Source organism: Eptatretus burgeri, chromosome 2 (genome assembly GCF_056783735.1).
Source record: "Eptatretus burgeri isolate ZD-2024b chromosome 2, Ebu_testis_v1, whole genome shotgun sequence".
Taxonomy (NCBI): Eukaryota; Metazoa; Chordata; class Myxini; order Myxiniformes; family Myxinidae; genus Eptatretus; species Eptatretus burgeri.
The window spans coordinates 58,921,349-58,934,480 of record NC_140962.1 but is presented as its reverse complement, the minus strand read 5'-3'; the positions used below and the strand labels follow the sequence as shown (position 1 = coordinate 58,934,480).

Genomic DNA, 13,132 nt, shown 5'->3' with positions numbered 1-13,132 from the left:
GAAATATTTGCCCATTCTTCATGTGAAAATTGCTCTAGTTCTGCCAAGTTTGATGGGGATTGGTTATGGACTACAACCTTCAAGTCTCGCCATAAACGTTCAATTGGGTTCAAATCAGGATTTTGACTGGGCCACTCACTAACATTTATTTTCTTCTTATTCAGCCACTCCAGTGTGGCTTTAACTTTGTACTTCAGATCATTGTCCTGCTGAAATGTGAATCTCTTACCCAGTTTCAGATTCTTGGCTGACTCAAACAGGTTTTCATCAAGAATTCTCCTGCACTTTGCATCATCCATTGTCCCTTCTATCTTGACAGCCTTGCCAGTTCCTGCTGATGGATAGCAGCCACATAATATGATGCTGCCACCACCATGATGTGACAGTCGGGATGGTGTTGATTGGGTGATGTACAATGTTAGGTTTGCACCAGATGTAACTCTTTGAATTTAGACCGAAAAGGTCAATCACTATTTGTCTCGTCTCACCACAAAATTTTTCTCCACATCCCAGGCAAAAATGCTACAGTATATGAGAGTTGTACTCTCAAATACTACAGGTGTCTGCAGATAATTACTCCAGGAAAGGAATGTTATTTTTTTGCCTGGGATGCCTGCAGTATCATTAAGATGCTTTTTCGCAAACTCCATACGAGCTTTTAGATGCATCTTTTTTAGGTCATCTCTACCGAGATGATCTAATAAAGCCGGACCAAATGTCCGTCCGTACATCAACAATTTTTCTTTCCGATCTTGATGAAATTTAGTATGTGAGTAGAGGTCTGAGTGTTGCACAACGATGTAACTTTTGTCACGGTCGAGGTCACGTAAGTTATAAAAATCGCCATTTTCAAAACCTATCTAGTCTGCCATTCTTCAAGATATTCGGCAACTGTTTATTGATTATGATAGTAAAAAAAATATCATCTTGTATCTAACCGGGCAGATTTTTGAATTTCCTTCCCGTTTGATCGTCACGTGATCTGGAAGATGGCCAAAAATGACGATGCGATTCGCAAAGAAGGAAGGAGAAATGAAATATAAATATAAAACACATTTTTAGGCTTTTTAGGTCATCTCTTCGAGCATGACCTAATAATATGGGTGTCGATGTCCGTCCGTTCACAATGAAGTTGAAGCGGAAGATCTGCTCATTAGTGATCCTGATAGAGGTCGATGAGACGTACACGATGGTATGACTTTCAAGGTCACCGAAGGTCAAGGTCACGAGGCCTTTGAAGTTGCGAAAATGACGATTTTCAAATTCTATTTCCTCCGCCATTTCTCAAGCGATCTTGAATTTGATTGTAGCATATGAATCTATGGGACAATATCTAAATTTGGTCAGGCCGGATTTTCGGTATTCGCTTTCGTTTTCGTGTCACGTGACTTCAAAGTTGGCAAAAAATGCGAAAATGACGATTTTCAAAATCTATCTCCTCCTGCATTTCTCAAGCGATCTTGAATTTGATTGTGGCATATGAATATATGGGATAATATCTAAATTTGGTCGAGACGGATTTTCGAATTTCGCTTTCATTTTCGCGTCACGTGACTTCAAAGTTTGCAAAAACTGCCCTACCTTCAGGAGGCTATATATTCTCTACTGGGCATGGTAAAAGTTAGTGAATGGTGTCATTGCATAGCAGCTGAACTTGTCTTCCATGTCCATTCGAAAGAATACCGATATCTTCGAATACATACACTTCACGTGACTTTGAATTTTGCGAAAACTGCTTCATGTGGTTGCAAAATGACGATTTTCAAAATCTATCTCCTCCTACATTTCTTAAGTTATCTTGAATTTGATTGTGGCATATGAATCTATGGGACAATATCTAGATTTGTTCAGGCCGGATTTTCGATTTTCGTTTTCGCGTCACGTGACTTCAAAGTTGGCCAAAAATCCCTCCTGTCCCGAGAACACTACACCCTAGTAACAGGAACTCATGCTTGTTTCTCGCAGAGATGACCGTCACTCCCGCACGGGTGTATTTTATATTTATACATTTTACGCCAAAGGTGCAAAAGTTTCAAAACCCGAAATGTAAACGTCGGCATTTATTTTCAAAATATAATTTTGTGCGCGCGCACCAAAATGCCGAGTCATCTTTAACCAAACTGCGCAGTAGAACGCAACAGTAGTCTTCGGTCATAACTGAACATTGAGAACTTGTGGTATTATAGAGATAACCATCACCCCCACACGGGGGTAATTTTATTCAGAAATGGTTTCTTTATTGCCACCTGTCCAGAGAGGCCAGCTTGGTGAAGAGAACAGGATATTGTTGATTGATGAACACTGACTCCATCTCGGACATAGAGCCTTCCTGATCTTTCAGTCATTGTTGGATTTACAGTGACATCCCGAACCAGTTTCCTGCTTGTCCGGCTGCTGAGTTTGGATGGGCGACCTGATCTGGGTGGTATGATACGTCTTACACTTATCAATGATGGATTCCATCATACTTAAAGGGATAATGAGTGATTTTGAAATCTTTTAACCCTCTCCTGAACGGTGTTTCTCCACCACTTCATGTTTGACTTCTTTGTTAAGCTTCTTGATCTTCATGTTTGCCATGTTGGTTGACCAAGTGAGTTGCACCTTAAACCTCCTTTGATAAGTGAGGAGCTTAATTTTTAAGTTAATCCACTTATTTTGTAACCTTTCAAACAAATAATTTGCCCTTGAAGTGATTTCAGGTTAATTAGGCAAAGGTTTTAAATACTTGTGCAATTGAATATCATTTGATTTTCTCTGTTAATCTAACTTGTTCATATTTCATCTGAATTTTTTTTGCTTTATCACTTTGGAGTAGTTTGGACACACACACACACACACACACGTTCGTGTGCAGGCTTGTGGCTGCTGGTTGCATCATTGGTTAAGGATGCAGCTTTGCCACTGATGCAGTGCCCCTATTACAAGTGCACTGGGTTCATTTCACCGACCTCGGAAGGATGACAGGCTATCTTAAGAGTCTTAGGGGACTAAACAGTCTTCGGGGTCTTAAAGCTCTTAAATAAGATGTTCTTCGACTGATTTACAAATGTTGTAGTACAAACTTTATCAACGTGCTCTCGTTGTATTGGTACTGTACATACTGTTGCAGTGCTGGTGGTTGCATTAAACCCCCCGACAAATTGTGGTGACGGGCCGTTAATACCGCCAGCCCGGTTCTTCTTAGGAGGCGGCCACATTGATCCTTGGAGATTGAGGCGCGTGGGAGGGCAGGGCATGGCACTGGTGGAGCAACGGAGGCATGGAGAAGCACAGCACGTGGGGGGTGGGGGGGGGTTGTACTCGAACCCCACGAAAAAAAAACAGACACAGCAACTTAAAATAAACACAGGAATTTCATGACAATAGAAATATTTACAAGGAACAATAATCAGAATATAATAATACGTGAGGTAAATAAATCCGAAAGTCGAGGCGCCTCCACACAAACACACTTGAATTCAGACAAGGGGATACGAAAAAAAAAGAAAATCCCTCCTTTATTTTGGCACTTAGCTTGGTCCAGAGATGGTCTTTATGGAAGGTGGAGTCGAGACGCTTCAATTTCCATGTGTAGACGCGCGCAAAATGGTGCCAAGCCACTCTCTCTTGGCGGGAACATTCGTCAGGCAATTCGTGAGCGGTATTCAACGCCAAGGCTCACCGACCGTCGTGCAGCTTCTTCGTCTATCATGCCTGCTGATACGTTCTTTGCATAATGGCGCCGTCCCCTTTGGTGGCATATACGAGGTTCCAAGGTCCGTCCCACACCACCAGCCGTGAGTCGATGGCCAGCATCTTGCTCAGTAAGCGAGCCAAACTGCCTCAGCACGAATACGAGAATCGTGCCGTCTTCGTCATGTGTTGAAGGAAAGCCAGCCGTGAAGCCCTGTTCTTCAGGCCATCTCAGAGTTGCGTTCTCTCTCGACCGCGTGTGTCCCTCACTCCGCACTCATGCGTTCCTCCTCCTAACTCATCCCACCAAGCCAACCACCTCCTCGCTTCTCTATCTCTCCTGACTTCTTCTTCTTCTTCTTCTTTCGGCTGCTCCCGTTAGGGGTCGCCACAGCGGATCATCCGTATGATCCGCATAAAGATTTGGCACATGTTTTACACCGGATGCCCTTCCTGACGCAACCCTAGTCGCCTCTTACGACACAGGGATATGGTACACCTATTTTAACCGGGGTATACACCGGCCCAGTACACTGGTACTCATTTCGCCGACCTCGGAAGGATGACAGGCTGAGTCAACCCCCTGGTGTATTAATTCAGTGGCTCAACGGGGCTTGAACTCAGGACCTTTTGGATCCCAAGCCGCTGCCCTAACCACTGCGCCAACACCAGGCTCTTGTAGTAAATCTCTATCTCTCCTGACATCACACCAAAAAACTGTTCCATCTCCGGGGCGTGGCTTGCTCGCATAAAACCCGGGAAGGCTGGGCCTCCGCCCGCTCAGCACGTTTGACTAGCTTTTGTTATAGTTGTTAAAAGCGCAACTCCATCTTTGCTGGTTTGTAATACAAACAAATAGGAAAAAGTCACAATTACATATTGGGGGAACTTATGCTTAATCACTATCTAATCAACACCTCACCACCCCCCCCCCCCCCCCCGTTTAGTGACACATAACTCTTAAGCTCACAGTCCCCCTACTTAATTTCATCGAGATGTTTCCTCACGTCCATGGACCAAACAACTCGATCCTAACTTTCCTATGAAATTCCTCCATCTACCCCCACAACCGTAACGTATAGACTATCTAACATTCCAAATGGTACTCTATAGAAATATGTAATGTGTTGCTGTCGATTGACCCCATGACTGCCCTGCACGAACAGGGCTGATAATTTTCCACCGTTGACCACAGCTGATGACTAAATGTTTGTGTTACCTTTTTGAGTGAATTTCATTTTCAGTTAGCTTCCACAATCCAGTTGGGAAGAAAAAAAAATTCCTCACATGATGTGAGCAATCAGTGTGGTTTTTTTTAAATACATACACTCCTTGTTGAAATGATATGCATGTGCTTGCCCTTTCTCCGCAGCCTCCCTTTCAACAGTGAGGATTCCATGCACATTCAAAACCAGTACACACTGCTCGATCATCAGGGCATTATTGAGGTAAGATATGCTCATTTATTTGAGGGCCATGTACGTAGGAATGAAAAGAGAACCGGTGAATTGAGAGAAGAAAGTAATAACCGTGTCCAAGGATATTCGAGAATGGTGGGGAGGGACTTTGAGAGAAAATAGTAACTTGAGTTGTGGAGGGAGATAGGATCGGGGATAAAATTTTTATCATGTGTCCAGTATCGGTAGCATGTCCAACTTTTCCTATTTTTATTTTTATTTTTATTTTTATTTTATTTTTTTACATACGTCATGAAGCTATCGAATACAAATGGTGCAGTTTATCGAAATACTTTTGTTTGTTTACTTTACGATGCATCAACAAAGCAAAGCACTCGTAACTAAATGTGCAATCTTCATTTGAAAAAGTGTCCTTGGAAGAATTTCAATGGTTTTGAAGGGAAATTGTGTACATACTCACTCATCGTTTACAACAAGGTATGTTGCGTGTAAATTTGTTTAAGATTTTCTTTTTCATAAAGGTTTATTTGCATTGAACACAGTTTTATTTTCTTTATCCATCAGAATATAAAAATGCAAAATGTCTCAGACCTTTCCATAACGGTGTATATACTACGAGCAGAAAATACCCTGTTAAAAAAAGGAAGCCTTTTATTATTGTGCTGGTTGTTTGAGCTCTTGTGTTCTTGTTGGTCTTGTGCTGGTTGTTAGAGCTCAAACATGGGAGGTTATCTATTTAACAGCAAAGAAAAAAAATTCTGGAGAGATTGAGACCACGGTCATGTTGTATTGTTACGAATCTGGATGCCTCTGGCAAACACAGCAGTCCCCGTAGCTTAGTTATTTCGATAAGTATGTGTTTATAGTTAGAATCCCTCCTTCTGTCTAATGGGAATTTTGTGTGTACGCTACAAGTTATTTTTAGGTCATCTCTATCATCTCAGTAGAGATGACATGATAATAATAACAGTCTCGAAGTCTGTCCGTCCGTCCACAATCAAACCGAGTGGAGACAAATAACCAATAGTGGAATGGATAAAGGTCGATGAGGCATGCACAACAATATAACTTTCAAGGTCGTCCAAGGTTGAGGTCAACGTCACGAGGCTGTCAAAGTTGCGAAAATCGTCGATTTAAAATCGTATCTCCTCCCTCATTTATCAAGAGAGATCAAACGTTATTAGTGATTCGGATACTACGGACTATTATCTAGAACAACATGAGCCATTTTTTTGAAATTTGCTCTCGTTCCGATTTTATAGCCCTTCAAACTTTGCTCTGATTCCCCGTATGGGCCGTTAATAAGGGCCCTGTCACACCTTGACGTTTTAGCCAGCAATGCCAACGTATAAAAATGTATGTAAAACGCTGGCATACGCTGAAATTTTGATTTTTTTTTAAGTTTTTGTGTATTCATAACATGTTGGTCGTTTGCATAACATATTAGTAACGGGCACAGAACGTTTTATTGTGTTATTGATAACTTTTACCAACGAATGCTTACCTTGTGGTCGGCGTTCAAAACCTATGACAAACGATAGTTTAACTTACCCTTTGCGCGCTATACGTATCGCCGGCGAACTGGTGGCGTAACCAGTTAAGAACTTGCCGGACGCCGATTGAAATCAAAACTGCCTGAGAATTTGAAGTGTCAACATCGCAGTCACACCTTGACGATTTTGCCAGCGTATGCCATTCTATGAAAAATGTGTTTACAACGCTCGGCACACGTCAAATATGCTATAGGTAAGTTGTGTATACGTTTAGAGTATGCTGGAAATCATTGAAGTACGCTGGCATATTACCTAGTCCGTTTGATACGTCGTGAAATTTCAAGCATGCTGAAAATTTTTAGACGTACTACTCACACGTTTCACATGCGTTGGCATCTGTTCCGAGCACGTTCTGCGATCGTTTAAACACAGCGAACACACGTTACTTGTAGGTTACTCATAAGTCGAAGCACGTCAAGGTAATGGCCAACATACTTGAAACCAAATTTCTAACCGATGAGTAACGGGCTTTGAACAAATGAGTAGCGTCAGCTTAGCCTATGTTTCACGTGCTTGGAAACTATGAGTAACGTGCATTGAAACTATGTATAACTGGCCTTGAACCAATGACTAGCGTGCTATGAACGTAAGAGTAACGTGCGTTTAACCTATGAGTAGCATGTTTTGAACCTAAGTAAAACGTGCTTCTAACCTTTGAGTAACATGCTGTGAACCTATTTGTAACGTATGTAAAACGCACATTGTCGTATGTAGACGAATTAAATTGACGTCTTCCGGACAACCATAGAACTTACTGAAAGTGTTTCTAACTTGCATCTACTGTGTACTGGCGTATTGGCAGCGTTTAGGGAAATTGGTATATACAAATGGGCTTCACAATAAAAACCCATCATTGTTCCAGACTCCATGGTGAGTGGATGTGAATGCCGGTAGTATCAATAGTAGCAGTACTATTACTAGTAGTAGGTGTGCGTGACAGTAATAGTAGTAGTAGTAGTGGTAGTAGCATTGATAGTAGCTGTATGTCTATGTCAGTAGTAGTATGTGGGGGGTGATGGATCCTCGTTGCGTCAACGATTAGGAGAATACTTTGCACCATTGTTCTTTGTTCTGTAAGGGCTAATTTTTTTTCCTCATGCCGAAGATGAAATATTTCTTTGTTTTACTATTGAAATTATTAAAAAAGACTTTGACAAATGCATAATGTACGAGTAATGAACACAGAACGCTTCGATAACTTATAGATGAGTTATACCAACGATTGTTTATCGTGTTTTAGGCGTCCACAACCTATGCCCAACGATAGTCTAAACTCTAACGTATGCATAGCGTGGGAGCGCATCGTTTACGATTACGTGACGTTTGCTATCCATTGACTGCCACTAAACTATTTTAATAAACGGCTGTCACTCGGCTATTGTTTTTTGATGCTGGTGCAAGGCAATTCAAATCGTTTCCATTGAACGAGTTAACTTGCTGACACTCGCCTATTGTTTTTGGACGCTGGTGCTCGGCAATTGAAATAGTTTCCATCGAACGAGTTAAATCGCTTCCACTGGACTCGTGCAATGATTAAAAATAATACTTGGTTATCCTTGGACCCACTCTGGCTAGCAGCTCGTCGAACATCGCTGGGGTCATTCGCAGGAAGTTGATGAAGGATGCATGGTCCTTGTTCTGGAGTTCCACCATGAGCTGGTCATATGTGCAGTAATGGCGTCGCCTCCCGATCCACGGTCTCACCCAGTTCCTTCTCCTCCGTTCACGTCTTCTTCTCCCGGCTCTATTGGCACGCAACTGGTGCAGTGTCAACTCGATGAGGTCATGTTGATGTTCGAGGACAGGTAGGTATTGTCGTCTCAGCCTTGCCGTATCCTCCATCTCTCGGAATGACATCGACATGTACTCACCACGAAGTCTTAAAAAAAAAGACTGGTTCCTCCTGCGAAGGCCCTTTTTTATATACCAATCCCCTAATCGCTGTGAATACGTCATTCTACGTCAGCTGTTTGTTAGAAACGCGTTCAGTAAGTTTTATGTGGTCGTCTTGAAGACGTCAAATACGTCTACATACTTATTTGTTCGTAGGACACGCTCTACAACTAATTCCCAAGCACGTTACTCATGGATTATAAATAAGTCACGGGTTCCCTAAACATTACTTTGATGTGTTTCGATGTATGAGAAACTTTCTAGTAGCGCGTTGCGAGCTGTGAACAACGTTCGTGTAGCGTGCTTATAAAATGTTACCTATAGTTTATGAATAAGTTTCGGGTATGCAAATGTTACCTCAACGTGTTTCCACATATAAATAACGTGCCTAAACCTTATGGCCAGCGTAGCGGAACGTGTGAGCCAAACGCCGAGTGACATTTTAAGCATATGAAAATTTGAGAAAAACCACAAAGTACAACGACTTATGGCAGTGTTTTTCAGCGTGCTCTTAACGTATACAAAACCTACCCATAACGTATTAGACGTGTGCCAGCGTATTAGGCAAATTTTTCATAAATTGGCATAGGTTGGCTAAATCGTCAAGGTGTGACAGCCCCTTAAGTACATACAAAAATAAAAGTATTAACTTAAGAACTGGAACTCTCCGAGACAAATATTACATTTGAAGCTTTTTTTTCAGATTTAACTAAAACAATGGAACACAAGTGTATATGCACACTTACTTTCACTTATGACATTAACATTGTCTTGAATGTCAATTTGTACTTTTATTATCATAAATGACGTGCTGTGATATTAAAAGAAAAAGGTAAATTACACCGCAAGGGACTGCATTGTCATGACTTACAAACATCGGTTCATAAGGAACTGCTGGCTTTGCAAGCGATTAGCGATGTATGAGGGGGGTGGGTGGGTGGTTACTAGTCTGCATACAAGGGGGTGGGTGGTTTTGAAACCCGGAAGCAGAGCGTACGTACTTTATGAACTGCTCCTATTCCAGTCTGGCACAGAGTTACTTTCGACCTCTGGCAGAGATGACCGGCACTCCCGCTCGGGGGTATTTTTTAGTTAGGTTTTCAGACATCAACAACAGCGGACCGTCGCCTTGCTCCACCGTTGCCATTATGCACGTGGCCTGAGGTGAGGAGGTAGGCAGAGCTACAATTGCCTCAGCTGGGACTCCACCCAGAAGAGTGGGAGTTGCCCCACCTACTGTGGGCCTGTCCAATGAGGGATGGCCAGCGAATCTCGCGAAACAACCGTCCAATCAAGAGGCGAGTGGAGAGAAAAAGAAATCAAGAGAGGCAGAGTGATCGGTGCGTTCGGTCTGGCTGTGCGCGTCTGCCTCGCCTGGTGTGGCCTGATCAAGGAAGCTGTTTTGGGCTCGATCGCCTCGCCATCTCTCACTCATCCGCCTTTGTGCTGGCTGGCGTCCGACGCTCTTTCCCTCGTCCCTGGTGCTTGGTGCTACGTTGTGGCGGTGGGTTCGAGTCCTGCCACCGGACAAGCTCGACCAGACGGCACGAGGCGGACAGGTGCAAATAAAGGCCGCGGCCATTGAGGTCCATTTTCGTGCGTGCGTGCGCGCGAGTCTCCATGGGCCCCGTCTGTAAGTAGAATCGTTAAGTGCCTTGTTCATTGCACATTACATTTCTTTATTCGTGATAACTCTGCTCTGTGTCTCCCTCTCGATTAATGTAAAATAAATCCCCGTGTTAAACGTTCCAGTTCATTGGTGTTTTCTTTCATTGACCCAGCATGGTGCGGGTTTGAGAAATAGTAAGGCCGTTCAGGCCGGTAAGTTGTCATTGGGACCGGCACGGCTTTGGTAACTTCCGCTCAGTTATGCCAGATCCGAGTCGGTGATGGCGACTCCATTCGGACAAAGTCAGCAGAGGGTGTGGTTTCCCCAGTAGTTGGACGGCATGAGTACTTAGGTAAATTGGAATTAGACAAGTGGACCCGACCTCACGCCATCAAAATATTGGCGACCACGGTCCTCTAAGGGACCCGTGACCTTTGGAGTTGTCCGAGAGTCACGACCTAAATTCCGGGTATTCGGTGGGAGACAACTCTACTGCTCCACCTAGTGGTCATTTATCGCCGCCGAACCCTGGCCCACAACAGTATATGTACCAAACAGGTTCAAATATTTTTTTTGTCTGATTTGAAAAAAAAATCAATTTTCCCAAAAGTTTGGATTAATGCTTACTTTATTTTTTCTCTCCAAGGAGCATTTCTGTGTTTCAGTGTGGGACAGACACAGACACAGACACAGACACAGACACAGACACAGACACAGACACAGACACAGACACAGACACAGACACAGACACAGACACAGACACAGACACAGACACAGACACAGACACAGACACAGACACAGACACAGACACAGACACAGACACAGACACAGACACAGACACAGACACAGACACAGACACAGACACAGACACAGACACAGACACAGACACAGACACAGACACAGACACAGACAGCATTATCTTAAAAAAAAAATCTATATACTGAAAGAAGGGCTACCTGGTGCTATCCGGGAGGAAGGGTGTACCCGGCATTGCCCGGTTGGGTGTGTTTTTCCCGGCAGTGGTTTCGGAACGTGTTGAACATTGAAAAGCTATAGAGTTGTTGGCCTCATGGTGGTTACCCTTTTCCTGCCAGCTGGCAGCAGCACTGCATGACCCCACATCACAATATACACTTTATAGCAGCCTTTGGTGGCCTCAAAACAGATGCCAAGGCCAATGTATGGTAGCTTAAAACCTTGCCCAGATTCCAAAGTACCTACACCCAAAAGTTGGGGCCTCTAAGTGCTCCAGTTCAGCAGTGAAAGAGTAACTTACAATCACACAAACACTTGAAAATATTTATGAGATTAAAATATTTATTACTTGGATTTTTCGAGGACACTTTCACTCTTAAATAGTATTGTAAAATGTAAAGCGGGGGAAAAAAAATCAAACCATAAAATATCATCCACTCGACTCAGCCATCACCTTAGGTCTTATGCCTTCCACACAGTCAAGATGCTCATCTAAGGTAACAGTGTCACAAAGAGGTTGTGACCAATGATTGGCTGAAACAGAGAAATATTAAGCACCTCAAGCCTCCTCTGCTGGTTTTTTTTTTCTTTTCTTTTTTTCTTAACGTGTGTGACATTGAGAGATGAAAGTGTGGAGGAATATGGTTGGATAATCACTCTGCTGGAGTCAGCAAGGTTCTGCATGATTCCTGCAGTGACTATCAAGGAAGTGAGGTTGTTTCCCCTCGCCAGATGATATTCCACTCCGCTGTGTTCGTGGAGTACCTTGTTTGTTCAATAAATAACAAGTTTTCTACAAGTAAATGTCTTTTCAACATGCTGACATGTCTGCAAATGAAATATGTAGCTATACCATCTTTGTGCAAGATTCCCATCATGTGCTGCCCATTTGGCTGCTGCTTGCATCATTGGTTATGGGCGCGGCTATGCCACTGATACAGTGTCCCAATTACCAGTATACTGGTGCTCATTTCGCTGACCTCGGAAGGATGACAGGATGAGTCAACCCACTGGTGTTAATTCAGTGGCAAACGGGACTCAAACTCAGGACCCTAGAATCCCAAGCCACCACCCTAACTGCTAAGCCAACTCCAGGGTCTTTGTGCAAGGTGTTGTTACTGTAACACCTTTATCATTATTTAACTGCTGTTTTGTAAGCTTGGTTTCAGGGGTTTTTTAACTGGGAGAAAGTAGTCTGCAATTTGAGATGGACCTTAACCACCATTCTCAGATGAGGCTGCACAAATTAACAGAGTCCAAGGTAGTCAGACCATGTCCTCTAAAATTTGTTCTCCCTTTATATGTTTTAATAATTGTATTTTTAAAATTTGTGACGTTTTATTTGGAAAATATTTTTTGACTCTGCTGTTCATTTGTGTTTTAAAGACCACCACATTAATTTTTATAATTGCCTGTGACAGCACAATGACAAGAAGGTTGAGGCAGTGGGGCAGCTCGCTATATTCAAAGACCACCCAAGAAAGGCCTCCATCCTCTTCATGCCCCTGGTTACCACCTTGTTTTACTGCTGTTTCTACCACTACGGCGAGACAGAGGTGTGAAATGTCAGAGCACAGCTGTCAATGTCACACAAGTTAAGTGAGAATGACAGCTGACAAATAGAGTGATCCGATGCTGTTGTCACTGGTTGTTATTTTGTTAACTTTTTGTTCTTCCTTTCCTAGGGAACTTTAAGCAGTCCAGCCAACCTGAAGAAAGTCTTTAAGGTGGGAAGAGCTTGATAACTTCTTGCTGCTGTGATTTGTTAATGCGATGCATTACAACTGCCATTCATTATTTTGAACCTGCTTTAAACTTTTGATGCAAATTGAATTCTTGTGGAACCTTTCTTGAAGGGGTCTTAAAGTTAGTAACAAGTCTGTAAATCTGCACTATCCTCTCCATGTTTTGTTGTAAATACTCGACTTTCATAATGATGTAATCAACTCCCAGAATGCTTTGCGCACATGCACAGAAAACCCTAGCAGAAATGGCCATCAGTCAGGGAA

General features: G+C 42.9%; 1 protein-coding gene across 5 annotated transcripts in view; it reads left to right on the top strand.

The window, feature by feature from the left end:
• Positions 1 to 13,132, top strand: part of VIPAS39 (VPS33B interacting protein, apical-basolateral polarity regulator, spe-39 homolog) — a 71,988-nt gene that overhangs the window by 40,842 nt on the left and 18,014 nt on the right. For all 5 annotated transcript variants that reach the window (XM_085869475.1, XM_085869477.1, XM_085869474.1 and 2 more), the window contains exons 13-15: positions 5,048 to 5,123; positions 12,545 to 12,679; positions 12,809 to 12,850. In XM_085869475.1, coding sequence (XP_085725601.1) covers positions 5,048 to 5,123; positions 12,545 to 12,679; positions 12,809 to 12,850 — 253 coding nt within the window. The remainder of the gene's footprint in view (positions 1 to 5,047; positions 5,124 to 12,544; positions 12,680 to 12,808; positions 12,851 to 13,132) is intronic.